The following is a 19,429-nucleotide window of genomic DNA, read 5'->3' on the forward strand; positions in this document are numbered from 1 at the left end:
TCCATGTTTTTCCCAAAAAAGACACCTTCTCTAATTGATTTACAGAAAACTAGCCTATATGAAGCTACTTCCTACATTTTATCGAAACATCTCCTTTAGGTTTGCCATCTTTGCCTCAACTCGGCACCATAATAGCACCCTTCAACTACTCACCAAAGCTTGAGTCAGTAATCTTATCAAATTGGCTTTTGATAGGACAAAATAATAGATTTACAGAGCGATTCTGCTTTGATGGGGAGGCGAGAATCTGTGACGAAGTAAATGCCATATCTAAGCCTTGCTGGACTTGAGTTGGCTAGAAGAAGGTGAAAGGGGGCTTCTCCTTCAATAATACCAGTGCTCTTGTTTCATTGTTGTTTTTCAGTTTTCCTCTCATTAGTTCCTCAAGGGCTGGCATATTCCCCCCTCCCTCTTATGCACCCTTGTGCCATCAGATCACTGATTGGAGAAGCTGAGTAGCCACGTTGTTTTCTATGACCTCAACATGAGACATCCAAATGTCTCTCTCTTTGCATATGGATGGGGAAATGCATGCACAGACCATATGATTTTTTTCTTTTCTCATTTAGGACTTACGTTGATAGGGGACAGGATATAAGTCAAAGCGTTCTTCTAACTTAATGGTGTTTAATATACACACTTAGTACAACTGAAACTGTGTTGAGTGTGCTCCTATGGAGAGGCAGTGATAGGGGTCTTATGTAAAGGAGTACAGCGTAGTCTACTGGATGTCCCTGCCCCCACCGCTATTAATGTGTGTTACCATAATCTTAAATTTCTCTCCAACTATCAGACTGTGTCATTGTTGGAAAGTCCAGAAGGCACTTGTAATCACTTTCCAGTTTTGATAGCGACGAGAGACCATTTGAAAATATGGCATAAGCCTCTGTGTATAGTCAAGATGATCCAGCTTGCTTTCAATATTTTCTGTCTCCTCTTTTAAAAGAAAGTACTGTACTGAGTATTATCTTATGTATATCTGTCCTAGTTTTAAAAGTTTCATTATATTTGTGGGCTATCAGCAGAGCTGCATCATGCACAGAGTGTGGAAGTTCGCATATTGTTGCTTAAATTTGGTATTTATTTTATTCCTCACCGTTGTCAGTCTTAGTGGATACAACTTAGTTGACCCTTCAGTAAAACTGCTTCAGTGCTTCAGTCATTCGTAATAACCTACTGCATTTCCCTACTTATTGAGCAAGATTTGCCGATGCTTCCTTGATGCATATTATTTCTATGCTGTTTCCAAACTGGAAGTGTCATATATTGAGTTGCAATGCATTTATGTACTCAATTTGATCTTTGTCTAATGCCTGTAAACTACCTTTATGGGAAAGTTAGCCCGCTGCAATATTTTCCCTGTGTTTGTATGTTTGAGAGGAAGACAAAGAGATCTCAATCCACATAAACTAGGTAAACTGTAAAAAATAAATTAAATGTGTACATCTGTGGGGGATTAAATGTAGATGGCTTGGCTTTTCCTTAGCGTGAGCAAGAGAATGCCATGGCCCGCCTTAAAAAACAACAGCAAGAGCTTGAACACATGAGACTTCGGTATCTGGCAGCAGAAAACAACGAATTGGGGAAGACGCAGCGGCAAGAGCTAGAGGATATCAGAAATGAACTGAACAGGTATTGTACCATTTGTTGGATTTTTTTTACTTCTGCTGCTGAATAGGTGAAGGTTCAGCTAAGTCAAATTTAATTGGCTGTCAGTCCAGTAAAGGAACACAGCTTTCTGTCCCTTAGGTAATATTTGCCCATTTATAAAATATAACAGTCTTGTATTATAGGAAATCTATGCCAAAGGCCACCAGACCCAGTTTTTTATCTTGACTGTAGCTATTACAGCAAGCTTTTCTTTTTTACCTCTTGTTCTAAGCAAACCTGTTTGCTGCATAAAAAGACACATTAATGGTGCCTGCTGTCAGCTCCCTAGCGAGCATAACACTTTATATTTTAAATGGCCCGGCACTTCCTGTACCTTTTGACCTTGTGTCTTCTATGTGTTTTCAAACAGTTTAATTCTTGTTAAAAATCACTCAGAAACATAGGCACTGGGTCAAAAAACATTCTTGTCTTCCAGCAGTAGGCTTAAGCAACAAAGTAAGCACGATGGCTCTTCCCGTTGGATAATCGGATCTGTTTCTTTTCTGTTCAGTTTGCTTTTCATTTCTGTTAATTTTAGTGGGCCATTTGGCTCTCAAATACAGGTGATCGGGATGCAAAACACATCTGCTGAATTTGCTTTGACTTTTCTCCTTAGATTAAAACAGGAAGAAGAAGACAAAAAGCAGTCGCCAGATTCCCAAGAGGTTTTGGGGTTGCAGATGCAAAATTCTCCTACGCGGCAAGTAGATGAGAGTTTAGATGACTACCTTGCACGCCTGATAGAGGAGAGGGATACCTTGCTGAGGACAGGAGTGTATAGCCACGAAGACCACATTGTGAATGAGCTCGATCGCCAGATCAGCGAGGTGCTCACCAAAAGAAGTAGAAGCAAGTACCCAAACTTGCAGAACTGATTTTTTATTTTTCAGTAAAGTAAAGCATGGCTCGGGTCTCTGCAGAGACCCTGATCCTGAAGGACTTGTGTGTATGCTCTGCTTTGTCTTCCAAGACTTAACTGCAGCCCCATTCTACTGTTTGAGGTCTTTGAGAGAGGAGCATCAGTTGAATTATTGACCATTTACATGTGTTTGTATATATTTAAATATTTCATTTTTTAATAGCCAATTGAACATTCTGTGTCTCTTCCCCCCCCCAAAGTTGTCTAACTTGTTTTATTTATAGAATCATTTTTAACTCCAGTTCTGCGTTTCTGTATAGCATTTTTGATTATGCGTTTAATAGGTATCTTGCCTGCTTGCTTTTTAATAGAATTATATCAAAGCACAATTTCACCAAATTGCACAAGGAAAAAGGGCCTGCAAAAATTTACATGTGTTATTTTAACTTTCTAACTTTCATTGCGCTGTGTCAATTTGGAAACTATGTTCAACATCCTATAAATTATTTTAAATAAACCACTAAAATTGCCGTTCATTTGGTCAAATATTTAACCGTATTATGTATGATGAAACTCTTTCTGAGTACATACCGGTATTTTCAGTTGAAATGCACGATGCTTATTAATGACACAGGAGTATCAAAGCAAACTCTACTGTCAAATAACAGAGGACACAGTTAACAGACATTTTACCCCTTTGATAATGTAATATTTATCTCCATCAATATTATATCGATGTAGGAAAATTTGCACAAAGGGTTGTGTGGGCAGTTTGTGATTGGAAGGCTGCTGCTGCTGCTGTATTTACAGGTTTTCTAATCCATGTACCTCCAGTAAGAAAGAAACACCCTGCCATTAGGAGGTTATTATCCAGACATAGAATCAGAGAATTGTTGGAAGGGACCCTGAGGATCATCTAGTCCAACCTCCTACAATGCAGGAATCTGTGCAACTGTTCCATACGGGAATCGAACTTGCAACCTTGGAATTATCAGCACCCTGCTCTTAACCAACTGAGCCATTGAAGAATTGGACATCTATCAGTATGGAGATTCTACTTGATTCGTGAAAGAAAAGTGTATGCATCAATCCATAAATATATTGATGAATCATTTGAGATATTTCCCCCCCCCTTTTTAAAAAGCACCTTAAAAGTGATGTGCATAAACATTTGTATTTCTTCAAGAAATAGATAGCTTTCTGCCAGCTCTAAATCTGAAAACAAGTGATACATCAAAATAGAGCAATTATTAAGTGTTAATATTTTTTTTATCATGTGATGACAGTAAATCGAGTTAAGCTCAAAAAAAAAGTATATTCTGTGAAACATACTTAATTGCTCCAATTCAGCATATGAGAAATGACTCGTGGAAAGCGGCTTTGACATTGATTCAAGATTAGTGTATGTAATAAGCTATTCAGATTTTGCTTGTTGAAGTGCCCATATCTGACAACAAACAAACAAACAAACAAAAACCAGCAACACAGTTCTTCTATTGGGAAAATTCTCTCCACTTCTCAGTTGTTTGTATCTGTATTAGAGACTATATATTGACCTTGTCTCTAATGCAGGACTTTATAAGGTTTGTAGCTATGCAACAAGTGCAAAGTAATTAATGTGAAGCAAATTTCCTTACTAACTTAATGGGTGGGAGGTTTGTTGATTTGAATTATTATTATTATTATTATTATTATTATTATTATTATTATTATTATTATTATTTAATTTATACTCCACCCATCTGGCTGGGTTCCCCCAGCCACTCTGGGCGGCTTCCAACAAAAGATTAAAAATACATTAAAACAGTCATTAAAAACTTCCCTAGACATTATTCAATATTATTTGTATGTTTATTAAAATGCATACTAGAAACCAAGTATGCTTGGTTTGTTGCAGGAAGGCAAACAGGAGAGACTTCAATCCTCTCACTATTTACAGCTACCGCCTCCCTCCTGCCAGCTTCGCATCTGCTGAGTTTCTCACCATCAGGCAAATAAGCCCCAGCTGCTGAGAACCACAGTGTGACCTTTAACACCTGCAGCCAAGCTACATCTTCTGGCTGCAGCAACACCTCTAAAGCAGAGGCAATTTTGGAAGATGCACAGGTGAAGATCTTTAGAAGTTGGAGAATGGACACAGCTATGGATTCTGAGTTGTAGTTCAGGAGCATTGCATTTTATCTTAAAGGCACAGAAGAGAAGTTGTTCCAAACTGATTCTCCCCCCCCCCCAAAAAAGTAAAAGTAACGCAGATTTTTGTTACAGCAAGTCTTATGCATGCCTTTTTAAAAATTAAATTCTAGCACTGGGAATAATTAATGTCTGCTAAAGCAGAAAATAACTTGCAAATATTAATTATGGCTGCTTTAGGGTTTCACTAACGTGATCAGAGGAAAAGCCCGATAAATCTGGAATATTCCTTTACAAGAGTGTTAAATTCTGCCAAGCCAAAAGAGCTGGTCATAAACTCCGTTTGCTGTTGCCTTTCAAACACTAGAGGGGGCCTTAACATTAAATAACAGCAGTTGTTTAAAAGCCCGAAGGTGTTTTAATTAAATTCATATTCAAAGGTAAAATAGGTAGTGTATATTTATTTTTTAAAAATTATCCCCTTTGCTTTGTTTACAAAAGTCAGTTATGGTCAACTTCTCTTCTGTGCTTTTAAGACAAAATGCAATGCTTCTAAACTGCAAGCAATCATTGGCAGCTGTGTCCATTCTCCTACTTCTAAATATATCCACCTGTGTATCTTCCAAACACATCCAGCACCCAGTTCCAAACTTTGACCTCTCTTACTTGGATCAACTGTTGATGAAGCCAGTCACTATATGAGAAGGATCGGAAGCTGGGACCAGCCTATCTTCTCTGCCTCTTCCCTGCAACAGGTGAGGCATAAAGAAAATCTTTAATTTAAATGATTTAAATAATAATGATTTTAAAAACTGATCCTCTTAGGGGACGTGAACTGGTCTTATCCAGGGGACGGGGAATCACTTTGTACAGTATTTTGGGTGAAAATGTTTGGCAATTGCTGGCATGCTTCTGCTAATAGTGGAGAGTTTTGACCCAGTAGCAGTATTGACTGCTAGCATTCGTAACCATGGCTGTTTTCTTCCTTTGTGTTATCCCAAAAGTAGATATTGTTGTTATGACTTCTACATTGTTGGAAATATGTTGGCTATACCTGTTACATTCTGGGCAACCAAACAGCATCGAAATGGAGGAAATGTTTTTGTCGTGATACACAAACACACACACATGCACATTTTGATTTTTATCTCCATTGCAAGCAACCAAACTCATACATGCATGAAGATGAGAAGCAGGCCAAGAAAAATGCTTGTTGTATAAACAGGAGCAACAGAATCTATTTATTTTAGCAAATAAATTGTATTTCAAGACATTGGAACGGGGAATAAGTTGCAGAAAAAATGTTGCTCTGGTAAACAAGACTATCTTACAGCATGTATATTTGTGATGGCTCTGGGGAGAGGTCTGAGTAGTTTCTGCCTTGGGTTTAATTTTTATTTGTTTTAGTAACATCTGTACTGTACTTTTTCTTAAAACAGTTTCTACCATTATCCTGGGGTTTCTTTTATGCTTAGTATTTTGCTAGGAAAGAAAAAAAATAGGGGTTGTGACTGCTGAGATGAAGGGATAGTTTCAGAGGAAAACTAGAAGGATAATTTGGGTGGAAGTGAAATTTGTGAGATCCCGTAAGAGAGAAGCAGGCTGTTTTACATTAATGTTTCCTTTCCTTTTTTTTCTCATTTTCCATTGTTTGATTGTGAACCTTTAGGTCAGCTTCTCTTAATATGTTGCTCCCCGCCTTGCTGCCAGGATTGCCGTTAGGGAGAAATTGCGGTCAGACTAGGGCCTCACATTGGCTCATGCTTTCGGCCTTCCATTTTTTTCCTGCCCAAGTCCTACTGACTTCATCACATGAAAGAGTTGAATGGCCATCACAGGAGGTCTGGGGCTTTTGCTCTGAATATCTGATACACAGTTTAGGCATTCATCTCTCCCTAACGCCAGGAAAGTAGAGAAAGATTGGTAGAGAGATGTAGAAAGATGGGGAGATTTTTTTAAAAAAAGCCTGCTTTTGGTACTGTGGGAACCAAGAACGAACAAACGAGAGCTTTAATAGTACTACAATAGTTTTCACGTCTAAAAGTCGGTGGCATTAAGGTTTGTTTCCAGACCTGTGGTTGGTTAGAGAGATTTCCCTTTGAGACAATCATGGCACCAAATAAACCATCAGTACTACTTGAAATTGTGTACCAAAACTTAATTAAACCCTGATTTTCTTTAATGATTATTAAAGATACTATTAATGGTCATAATAGTATCTTCCATCTCTAACAGTGTTCCAAGCAATGTTGGCATTGTACTTAGGTGTGCTATTTTCAGAATACTTGTCTCAACTTTATTCTTGTTCTGCTGGCATCAAAGAACCATAAGTTGTTGTATGATGATCAGGGATCAGATCCTCATCTAATGAGGTTAAACTTACTGTGACCTGTTTGTATGCATGATCGCACTGTCCTTTATTTTATTTAGCTACCGCTATTCCTCTGTGATCATGACCTGTCTCTGCTCTTGAATGAGAAGTCCCCAAAACTTGCTATTGTTAAAGAGAGAATACTGGAGAATGACGGCAGCCATAAACTTAGATCTCATTCCATTTACTTCTCTGGCGGGTTGTATTAGTGTTTTCATTAGAAATGTTTTTACAGATGTTGGCTCTCCAGATACGAACTCTCTGTGGTGGAGAGGCGGTCAGGAGTTTGGCATCCAGAACAAAAAAGAAAGAAATCTGCTCTGAAAGCCTAATGTATAGAAAAATAATTTACTGTCTTTATGATATATAAATGTATAGTGACTCTACAGAGGCTTTAAGATAGAGTAATTGAATTCCAGCTAATAATATAGTGATGTTTGCTATTCGTCTTTTTGGAAGAAATCTGTCATTCATCATGATAAAGGACTAAAAAAGCACCCATAAATAACACGTTTAGAAAAGTTGTACCCGCTAATTTATATATAAATATTTTCTTTTTCATTTGAAATACCTATATTAATGTCCATATTTCTAATAGTACGCAATGTTTTGAACCCATGCCCCACCAAGGTGATGACGTACAAGTGTTTAAAGCGTTTGAGCCCAGAAGTACTTTTATTTATTTTCTATATAGGGATTGCTTTGACTCTGGTGATTTTTTTTTTAAAAAAAATCTTAATGAATAATCAAAGTGCAGAAAAATCTCTCAAGCTTAGTTTTCTTTGTAAGTTTATAATGCCATTCAAGACTGCTCTAAAATAAGTTTAAAATATGGATGAGCAACAATAAGACGGCATTTTTAAAGCGCCGTAATTTTGAACTCCTTTGTGTCTTCAGTTTGCTCTTTTGTGCTTTTGAAACATGGTAGGTAATTGTTATTCAAAGCACACTTCTACTTTTCCTAACTGATACAAGAGATGGTTCACACGTCCTTTCGAAGTAATACTGTTATGGTAATTCAGTCATAACAAATTGGGGGAAACTGTGTCTTAACTTGGGGATGGGGAACCTGTGGCTCTCAAAGATGTTGCTGGATTCCTATCTCCCATCAGCTGCATCCAGCATGACAGTCGTCAGAGATGATAGGAATTGCAGTGCTGCAACATCTGGAGGACCACAAATTTCCTTATATACTATTTTAAAGTAGAAGGCCTGCAATCCTATGCCCACTTGCCTAGAGAGTGAGCCCTGTTGAAATCAAGTTCTGTCTTGAAATGTGTAAGATGGACTTGTTCAGCTTCAGCCTAATGAGAAAGATGGCTTGATTTTGAAAGAAAGCTGTGAGAATGTCCATTTGAGTGGCTTTTCGGAGTTATTTCTACTAGACAGCGTGTAAGATCGTCAGTACTCCTAGAATAACAAAAACTCTTATATTTTATATTTTCCTAGCATTTTTGTTTTACCCTTTACATTTGAGAAAATTCTAACGGTTGCCTGACCGTTTTTGTGTTTGTGAAATTCTGTGTCGCAAAATGGATTATCACTTTCATAGTGTGATTATTATTTTTGTAAGCCCCTTTGTGAGTCCCTCGGGACTATAAAGGGGGAGGATATTAACATGTTTTTTCGCCTAAGTAGACAGTGGTCTGAATTCTCATGATACAAATATTTCTGGAAGAAAGGGAGGCTATAAACACTTTTTTTTAAAAAAAAAAATGTACCTTTGTCCAGAATTGAATCCTGATTGTACATAGTTTATGGCTATGGACATGCATATAACTTGTATATTGTGTGCTGTGTGTGAGAGAGAGGAAGCTGCTGTTATTATTATTTTATTTATATGCTACCGATCTGACTGGGTTGCCCCAGCCACTCTCGGCGGTTCCCAACAAAATATTTAAAACGCAATAAAACATCAACCAGTAACAACTTCTCTGAATTGGTGGGGTGTTGCTGTTGTGTCACTTCCTTTGTTGCCACATCTGGATAGGTGCCTTTAACCAGCTACTTCAGGCATGGCCAAACTTGGCCCTCCAGCTGTTTTGGGACTGCAATTCCCATCATCCCTGACCATTGGTCCTGTTAGCTGGGGATGATGTGAGTTGTAGTTTAGCCATGCCTGAGCTACTTGGTTCTGTTTGTGGCAGCCGGCGCAAGGACCCCTGCCTCCCCCACCCCCGCAATCCATGATTCCTGCTGGAAGAAAAGAAATTACAGAAGATGAAGAGGAGTTGGGTGGGAATCAAACAGTACTTTATAATAGTTTACTCACCATTGTATGAAGGCTGACTTGTGTCTCTTTGCCTTCCTCTTTCCCCACCCAAGATAGTTTAACAAGATAATTTGCAGCCTCTTGCAGGCAGAATTATCTTAAATGGGCCTGGAAGTTAGCATAAACACAGAAAAGATCCGCTGGACCACAGAGAAAGAAGCATGGCAGGGGGATCCCCTACAGTTCTGCTGCAAAGAATGCAAGCAAAGAATGCTGGTCACAGAAACCTGAACTTTTCCTAGTATGTAACTGATTTTTGTGAAATAATATACAGTGGTACCTCTACTTAAAAATTTAATGCGTTCCGAACACACATTTGTAAGTTGAAAAAAATTGTAAGTCGAATCCCATAGGAATGCATTGGGAGAAAAAATTCGAAAGTCGAAGCAACCCTATCTAAAAATTCGTAAGTAGAAAAAATCCTATCTAAACTGCATCCAAGATGGCGGACGGAGCTCCATTCGTAAGTAGAAACATTTGTAAGTAGAGTTATTCGTAAGTAGAGGTACCACTGTGTGTGTGTGTGTGTGTGTGTGTGTGTGTGTGTGTGTGTATATATATATATATATATATATATATATATATATATATATATATATATTTGATGCCTCCAAACAACCAAAGGATGACTTGTTTATTTGTAGGATGCTGAATGTGTTTGGTTCGTTTTCGCTGAGAGGCTCTGAGGTACCAGGGCCTTCATTATTATGTTTAGCTCTCTGCTAAAAGTAGCTGCTGGAGGTGGAGTATTGTTGGCCATTATCCTTTCAAATTGTGGTGTTTTAGGCACACAGGAAACCTGACTTACCATTGGTCCATCTAACTGGGTATTGTTGGCTATGGCGGTCGTTCTATGTTTTGGGCAGACTTTCTCCACCTCTATCTGAAGATTCCTTTTTGGTAGCAAAACCTATAGCCCTTCCTGTTTTCATCAACTTAACAGTGTTTCACTATACAACAGTTCCACTTACATTTTCAATAAAATGGCTTGCCCAAGTTTCCTGGGGAATATCTGAAGCATTTGTGAATTAAAATTCTCCCCCTTTTCAAAAATTTGTGAAGGGTATTGGGAGGGGAGACTGGGACGGATTTAATAATCCTTATTCATTCATTCATTCATTCATTTTAAAAAGCTGACTTCTTTTAATTTCTTTCTCCTCCTCCTCCTCCTTCTTCTTCTTTGGTTATCCTATCTATTTAATGGCTCATAAGCTACAATGTTCGTACCTTATCTTTGTCAGTTAATGTATCTAATTCCACCATTCCCGGAGGGAATAAACCTGAAACTAAAGCCTGCAATATATTATAGAATCAAAAATGCTTATGTAGAACAAACAGAGGATTTAGCTTGGATAAACAGCAGAGAGCCCAATGTCTTTTATGTCCAGAGCTCAGAACTGGAAGACGGAAATGACTATAAATCATTCTGACGAAACAACATAGCATAAATGTATGTTTATTTAAAACTTTATACAGTCGTTTATCTGGGCTATAGCTCGGTTTCAGAAAAAAGAAAAGAAAAAAAGGACTGTGCTGTTATGAGGCAATGGGGCAAGTAATGATTGAGACACAACTGAGAATGATGGTCTTCCAGCAAAATTTGCTCATGAGGAAAAGTAAAAGAGCATTGCGTAGCTGTAGCCCTTGAGTCAAACAGTGAAATAATGCAGCAATAACCTGTCTGTAAAACCTTCTTCCTGTTTCACTTCAAAATACTGCAGTTATATTATAAGGACCTATTATTATGACATTTTTCTAAGAGGCAGCAATATAGGCTATAGCAGACATCCCCAAACTTCGGCCCTCCAGATGTTTTGGACTACAATTCCCATCATCTCTGACCACTGGTCCTGTTAGCTAGGGATCATGGGAGTTGTAGGCCAAAACATCTGGAGGGCCGCAGTTTGGGGATGCCTGGGCTAGAGTATGATTATTTCTGCTTTCCAAAAGTTGAAGTTTTTGGTTTTTTTGCTTTTTTGAAAATAATGTTTTAATTGGCAATCCTGGGTGGAGACTTTTTCTTTTTTAAGTTAAATGTACCACTATTATTTATCATTTTATATATTTATTGATTTATCCCCTATATATAAATTTATCCCCTATATTAATTTACTGTATTTTTCCATCTATGAGGTGCCCCCATGTATAAGACGCCCCCTATTTGGGGGGACTCAGATTTAAGAAAATGGGGGGGAGCTCTATCCGTGTATAAGATGCTCCCAAATTTTGGACATTATTTTTTAGGGGGGGGAACCTAATCTTATACAGAAAAATACGGTATATTCTAGCTTTCCTCCTGGAAGCTTGAAATAGTGCCCTCATTTTTATCTTGACAACAACCCTATGCGGTGGTCTCATTCAACCCCATAACTGCTACACTGCCGTGACTCTCCTTCCTATGGAGTACCTTTTAACAATTCCTGTTACAGTGGTACCTCGGGTTACAAACACCTTGGGTTACCAACACTTCGGGTTACAGACTTTGCTAACCCAGAAGTAGTACCTCGGGTTAAGAACTTTGCCTCAGGATGAGAACAGAAGTCGTGTGGCGGCAGCAGGAGGCCCCATTAGCTAAAGTGGCACCTCAGGTTAAGAACAGTTTCAGGTTAAGATTGGACCTCCGGAACGTATTGCGTTCATAACCAGAGGTACCGCTGCATTACTTTTTAGTGTTAAATTTGGGGGGTAATTTTATTTTACTCCTTTTTATTATTGATTTGTTAGCTGCCTTGATTCTCTATTAGGGCAGGACAGAAACCTTAAATGAAATAAACCAGCCTTTGTGATTGTCTCTCAGAATTCTTGCCAAGTAGTTCTGTTGTATTCCCAGTTTACAGATGAATTGCTGAAATAAAAAGTCTGACTGGAGGATAGGCTTGTTCAATGTTGTGTAATGCATTCATGTTCAACCAACCCCAGTTCAACCATTTTATTCACCGGGCCGCACCACTAATTACTCTTTTTTTCTTGCCTCTTGGTGGTTCTGTAGGAACATTAGTAAGACTCTTTCTTTTCTTTTTTAGGGATTTTTTTAATGTTTGACGTTTTATTGTGCTTCTAATCTTTTCTTTTTTCTTTTTGCTTTATTGAAGAACTCATATAATATATATGGCATATATAATATACATCTTCTTGAGTATACAAAAAAAGCAAAAGTATAAACAAAATCCATATACAAATAATATTCCACATATTTACCAAACTTAAACGTAAATTATATTTATAGTATCTCTTGTATTCTTATCTAATTCCTAACATAAATTAAGTGTCTTGCCTGATTAATAACATAGAGTAAATTTAAAAATGAAATTGGACTTCCTATCATTTCCCAGCGTACTAAGACCCTTTTCTTTGCTGTAATTACCCCAAACTTATTATACTTTGCCACTACAGGTGTACTAAAAGTGAAGACCAACCAAATGGGAAATTAGCTGTATAAAGTCAGGGCACTGCTCCTTAGATGGTATGGGTTTGAAATGTATGGTGGAATATATGCTCGTTCTAATTGCATTATGACTTCTGATACCCGGAGTCCACTGAGGTCAGGGTTTGTCTTGCACTGAGTGATGTAGATAGCATTTCTCCCAGATGATTTAGAGCCAAAATTCAAGCGCAGATAAGATCAAAAGAAGAAGCTAGAATTCAGTTCCTTCTGGCGCAACTGGTATTTATATTTCAATATGGAAATCTGGTCCTCTCTATCGGATCTGAGCACCTGACCTTCAATCCAGTCTCACCGAGAGCGTTTTGATGTTTGTTTCGTTTCAGCCCGAGCTTTAAATGCTTCCTGGTTGAGGACTTGCTCCAAGAATCACATTTTCAGCTAGGAATGGGAAATAACAGTATTGATAGTGGCATTTGCTGGAGGAGCCAGGGAGAGCAGACACACTACTATCAGTGGAGTTAACAGTAGTGTCTGGCAAGCTTCAGGGAATGCTAATCTCATTACTGTTCGGGTTTTTCTTCTAAGGAACAACATTTAAGGAGGTTGCAGAGATACGAGAACTATTTTGATCCGTTTTGCTCGCAACGCAGCCTAATGGTCCTTCTATTTGAACTCCCTGCTATGTAACACCACTGAAACACATGGGGGATGGGGTTGTATTATGTACAGGAGCAAGGTGCCTGTTTGGGTCATATGTAGGATGGTTTCTGTTTTGGTCAGCCTACAAGGAATTTATTGCCCAGTCAGGAATTTAGAATGAAGAGGTTTTATTTGTAGTCTTTCTTATTGTTGAGGGGTGGTCTGTTTTCTTTCCTTTTCAAAGCAAGGAAAGCTTTCTATAAGCATTTTATTTAGCCAGCTTTTTTTAAAAAAATAATAACCTTGCAAATTAGGGACAAAGCTGTGGTATGAAATCTGCAAGGGAAAGCCTTCTGACCGCAACTGACTCTCCTGAATTTATTTATGGGCTTAATGCATTTATATCCTGCTTTACAAGCAATTTTCAAACCAGCTTTCAGGAAAATAAAATGTAGTAAACATAAATGCAACGGCGCACATAAATGTATATATAAAACAGCAGATATTTATCCTAACATGCTTCTTAGAATAATAATAAAATGTTTTTTGCATCTGCTTGAAAATGATGAGGGAGCTTCTCGGGACATAGCTGTGGTGCCACTAGCAAAAATGTCCCTGACATTGTCGGTCAGATCTCAGCTAAGGATGGGCCCAAATGATGACAATCTCTAAGGCTTCGGTAGGTTCACATGAGCAAAGATGAGTTAACATAGTCCTAACCCACTTAAACGTCTGCATACTGTAGTTTGAATCATTTCCTAGGCAAGGTTTCAAAGTCAAGAATGTAAGGTACCCAGGCTTTGTTGTTGTTACTTAATTGGTTTTTATTGAGAGATTTTCATAGATAACAAGCGTGCATATAACATCTCCTTTCTACAGGTCAGTTACGTTCAGTGTGAGATGTTGCTGTCATAGGCAATGTGAGGTTGCGAGAGAAAGTAGTTGAGAGAGAGAGGAGGGAAAAAGAGTGAATAATCATCTTTCATTCTTTTGCATGGTGTATGTGTGAAGCTTATATTTGTTTGTTTGTTTTTATTGGTGGTACGAGAGGTTGGAGAGCCCAGAGCTTGGTTAGTTGCATTCAGTGAATTGCATCGAGTTTTGTTCTCGTGTATTGGCGAGCGGAGGGGAGTAGTTTGCGTCAAATTAGCCAGATCAGTTCATATGCTGTCGGGCACAGGGAGGTTGTTGTCTCGTTGGGATGTATAGGTAATAAAGGAAAGCCACACCGGGATGAAGGCATCCTCTTCTGTTTGATATGTTCTTTGGAATTGTTCTTCCAAAGGAATATTTATAAGAGCTGATCTTCGACCGTAATAAAGTATTCGTAACTTCTGTTTGACCCTGTGCTAGTTTCAATCTGTAGGTTAGCTTTTCTAGTAGGGCTGTTTGCCATACAGTTTGGTCCCAGTGGTCTGCGTTCACTCCTGGCAGGTCCCTCCAGTGTTTAGTTATGACGTTCCTAGCTGCTGAGAGTAAGTGGCTTATGAGTTCTTTGCAGTGTGAGTATGCCTTGTTGTCTTGGAAGATATTTAATAGGACCAGTTCTGGAGTTACTTCTAATACCCCTTTTGGTATTTGCTGTACCCCAAAAGTGATTTTCGGGGGGGATTTAGCACCCCAGAGAGCCTTTACATCCTCTCTGCTGCACACAGGAGTTTCCTGCCATTGTTTCTCCCCATCATCAAACCCACGAGCAAACAGTTGTCTATGAATCATGCTCCCTGTGTATGGATTAAAGTCTCATGAGGACCAATTTTCAAATTTATTTAGTTGGTGTTTGTCCCTTCACCCAATCTTTCTGTTTAAGAGCAATTCCTGTGTTAAATTAGAATGAAAATGGCAGCATGAGCACAACTTGTAATCCTCATTAGGGGTGCATCTAATTTATTTACAGAGTTATTTGTGAAAACTTGCGCTTATAAGGATGTAGTCGGAAGAGAAAGCAGTTCATTAAGCTATAGGGCCCTTTCATATAATCTCAGTTTTCATCACTGCAACCTTAGCTAAAGGTTGAGGACTCTGGCAGGATGTTCTGCTATCCTCAAATTAATATCAGAATTAACCAAATAAATACCAGAAATAACCAATCAAAAAGGCTGGTTGCCGATCTATTTATTCTTCATAATGTTTCTTGTGTGCAACCAAGACCACAAATAGTATTCTGGTGAGGCTTCCCACACGGCACCCAGGGCAGTCCCAGGGAGAAACAGTATGCACCAACTCATGTTAATCACTTAAGAAGTTATTTGTGATAGGCATTGAAATGTTTAGCTACAGAGAGGACAGCTCATCACAGACAGCTTTGTTACTAATGTATACAAGGGCTGGAATGTCTTCCTCCCTGTGTGTGTGTGTGTGTGTGTGTGTGTGTGTGTGTGTGTGTGTCACAGAGAGAGAGATCAATTCTTAAGTGAATGTATTATTTGCCTCAGAGTTTGGACAGCTTCATCACACCTTAGACTCCTCATAAAAGCACTCTCGGGAGGCTTTAAATTTTATGATCTGAAAAGATAAGTGTCTGAGTGAAGCACGTTTATATTCCAACGGTATCCCTAGATTTGTTGGGTGATGCAAAAGCAGTTTGCCCAAAGACCAGGTGGCTTTTATTGTGTGGTGATACCCCGATCCCTCCCAGAATAAATACACAGGACACATTGCATAAGGGTAATGGGTGTAAAAGGCCACAACTTTATTGATTACGGATGTAGAGAGGTATTGGCTTAGGCATTGGATCTAACCGTCTATATCCGACTCCAGCCCGTTCTGCTGGCAGTCTGTGAAGGGTTAACCACCGTTGGGTGAGCCCTGCGATGCACATCAACTAGGTTAGGGGTCCAGGAAAGAGAGGCAGACTCCCGGCCGTGCTCGCTTAAATCAGCGAGCCATGCCCCATTGGAACGTCCGGATTGGACGCGCCAAGGGAGCGCCCGTCCGGGGGCTAGCCAATGAGTTAGGGGGGATGGCAACCATCCCCCAGCACGTGAGGGCCTCGTGGCACCCACCACCACCACCCCTCCTCCTACGGCGGAAGGGGCTTTCTCGGTAGCTGGGAGTTTCCGCAGGTTTTACATGAACAGGGCATCCATGGTGTTATTAATTTTACCTCAGCTCTCTTCTTCTGGACAGTGCCAGAAAGCACAGCTAGGAATATCTCACAAGATATTGGCATGCTCTGGTGTGCATATTGCATATTGGCCCTCTGGCATGCATTTAGAGGGCATGTCGCATAGGGTGGAATCTTGTGCCCACTTACCTGAATTCTATGGTACTTCTAATTAGGCATGTATAAGAAAGCAGTGTAATTGGGTGAAGTGCCACATTGCCCGAAATAAACAGCACAGGGCCCAGTTCCCAGAAGCAGTGACCAGTGGGCCGTTAGCCTGGCAACTGCATGTATGGAGCACCTTTTGCGTGGCTCTCTGTGTGAACTGGCTTCCCATGCAGTTGATCAAATTTCAACCATGCATGCTGTCGCAGCCCATATACGAAGGGAGTAAGGGCTGCTTTGCTGAATAGCACCGGAGAGCCATTTTATGCAAACAACTTTCCAGTATCCACAGTTAGAGAAGTCACCACCCCTGAGCACTGCTGCCTGTGCAGGTCCGTTCTAGAGTGGAAAAACTCTCTGGTATTATTGTGCCTGCATTGTCTACCTAGGCACCTAGGACATGGGTAGCACTGTGGTCTAAACCACTGAGCCTCTTGGGCTTGTCAATCAGACGGCGGTTCGAATCCCCGCGATGGGGTGAGCTCCTGTTGCTCTGTCCCAGCTCCTTCCAACCTAGCAGTTCAAAAGCACACCAGTGCAAGTAGATAAAAAGGTATCGCTGTGGCTGGAAGGTAAGTGGCTGGAAGGTAAATTTCCATGTGCTCTGGTTTCCGTCCTGCTGTACCCATGCTCCAGAAGTAGTTTAGCCCTGGTGGCCACATGACCCGGAAAGCTGTCTGTGGACAAACACCGGCTCCCTTGGCCTGAAAGCGAGATGAGCGCCGCAACCCCATAGTTGCCTTTGACTGGACTTAACCGTCCAGGGGTCCTTTACCTTTACCTACCTAGGCCAGGGTTCCCCAAATTATGGCCCGGGGGCCGGGTGTGGCCCGCGAGGCTCATTTATGCGCCCCACGATGACCCCCATCGCCTGCTGCCGCCGCCCGCTCTTACCGGTGTGGCGTAGCTGCCCACTTCCAGGTCGGAAAACTGCCAGAAATAGCTTATGTGCAAGCATCATTTTCCGCGCACTTCCGGGTCGGAGGAGGCCCGTGCGCATGCGCACAAGCTATTTCCGTTGCTTTTCCGACCCGGAAGTGCGCCGGAAATAGCGTGTGCGCATGTGCATGGCCTGCACGCTCCCCCGCCCTCCGGCCCACCGCGCGATCAGCACTGCGGGCACCAGCCCAAAGCTTGGGGACCCCTGACCTAGGCTATCCACAACGGGAATCTGAAGAGAGCCACTGCATCACCTATGCCACCTCCAGCTCCAAATCCACATTAATTTGTTCATTTCCTGCATTCTGTGAATATTGATCTAATCTTCCCTTGAAAATAATCAAGAAAAAGAGGTTCCAAAATTTTAGGCAGTGTTTGCCCTGAGGAACTAAGTTAGGAAATGTTATTCATCATTCTATCCTAAATAAGCATGCTTCCCTGTAAAAGTATTGATTGTAGTGCTTTCTTTTGTTGCGTAGACTAAGCTGTGTCCCTCTGATCTCTGACTTTTTTCAATATTTGAAAGCCATCTATGCTTCATTGACTTCTAGGTGGAGTAAGTCCAGTTCCTCTAGCACTCTTTATCCTCATCATAGCTCTGGTCTGTAGATCCTTCCCAAGTTGACTGCTATCTTTCTTGAATGATGGCAGCCTAAACCATTTGTTCATTTATTAACAGGATTTATATGTTGCTGCCCAATAACAAAATTATCTGGGCGGATTGCAATATCTCACTATCAACAATGATGATGAGAGAGCAGAATGGGCCTGGAGCAGGGAATCCCTTTTTGCTGCTTAAGGTAAAACAGGAAGAGCCAACATTGTTGGTGGAGCATTGGTGGTGATTCCAGGTGAGTTGGTGCTGATTTGTGGCCAGATATCACCAATATTACATCACACACACACACACACACACACACACACACACACACACACACACTGCTTCAGCTAAGTTATACTCTGCATAGACCAGGGATCAGCAAACTTTTTCAGCAGGGGGCCGGTCCACTATCCCTCAGACCTTGTGAGGGGCCGGACTATATTTGGGGGGAATGAATGAATTCCTATGCCCCACAAATAACCTAGAGATGCATTTTAAATAAAAGCACACATTCTACTCATGTAAAAACTGATTCCTGGACCGTCCGTGGGCTGGATTTCAAAGGCGATTGGGTCAGATCCGGCCCCCGGGCCTTAGTTTGCCGGGCCATGGCATAGACCTACTGTTGGATATCGCCCATGATGATATTGTGCAGATAACACCACTTCAACTTGGGAGATAATTACTTCAGTGACCTAGCATTAAGAAGACTAAATGTGCATTAGTGTGGAGCTCCTCTAAGATTCCTTCTAACTTCCACAGTTTCTGAAATATGCCTAAGGATGCAAAATAAACCTTACAAGTGTCAGCAAGAACTTTATTAAATCTCGCTTTATTTCCTTGTTAAATCCACCAGTAGCTGCTTATTTGGGAAAATAATAATAATAATAATTGTACCACAGAAGACTCTGCCAAGAGTCTGCTACTTTGCCTCCTCTTCTCATCCTCCCCACCGAAAACTGTTAGCCTTCCTTAAACACATTAATGAATGTCCTAATGTTTGGCTGTGTGTATCCAGTAATGCCAAAGCTACTGGAATGGCATTTATATTATCCTCCGTCTCCTGTATCTTTCTTAAGGGAGTTTTTATGTGTCACTTGGAAATACTGGAATACACTCTTTATTAGCCTCATGATACTGTAACCCATCAATACCTGTCTATGCCTGATGAGATCATGCTATGATTGTTAATCAGAGTGAAAGAAAAAGCAGGAGGATGAAAAATACCCTTTAAGGGTGGGAAATCAATTAAAAACTAGAGGACACAGGTAAATATACTGAATCTTCTGTGTAAGGTAGAAGACAGCTGATT

General features: G+C 40.3%; 1 protein-coding gene and 1 long non-coding RNA gene across 4 annotated transcripts in view; both read left to right on the plus strand.

Annotated features, from left to right (window-relative positions):
- The window catches only part of CEP120 (centrosomal protein 120), a 74,749-nt gene extending 71,710 nt beyond the window's left edge, over window positions 1-3,039 (plus strand). For both annotated transcript variants that reach the window (XM_088652707.1, XM_035099520.3), the window contains 2 exons: window positions 1,487-1,632; window positions 2,267-3,039. In XM_088652707.1, coding sequence (XP_088508833.1) covers window positions 1,487-1,632; window positions 2,267-2,525 — 405 coding nt within the window. In that variant the 3' untranslated portion in view covers window positions 2,526-3,039. The remainder of the gene's footprint in view (window positions 1-1,486; window positions 1,633-2,266) is intronic.
- A 2,275-nt stretch (window positions 3,040-5,314) lies between these two features.
- Window positions 5,315-19,429, plus strand: part of LOC148684378 (uncharacterized) — a 93,664-nt gene continuing 79,549 nt past the window's right edge. The window contains exon 1 of one of the 2 annotated variants that reach the window (XR_015945989.1): window positions 5,315-5,394. This is a non-coding gene — a long non-coding RNA (uncharacterized LOC148684378). The remainder of the gene's footprint in view (window positions 5,395-19,429) is intronic. The other variant, XR_015945990.1, reaches the window with a different exon arrangement.

The sequence above is a fragment of the Zootoca vivipara genome, chromosome 10, assembly GCF_965207765.1.
Source record: "Zootoca vivipara chromosome 10, rZooViv2.hap1.1, whole genome shotgun sequence".
In the NCBI taxonomy this organism is placed as follows: domain Eukaryota; kingdom Metazoa; phylum Chordata; class Lepidosauria; order Squamata; family Lacertidae; genus Zootoca; species Zootoca vivipara.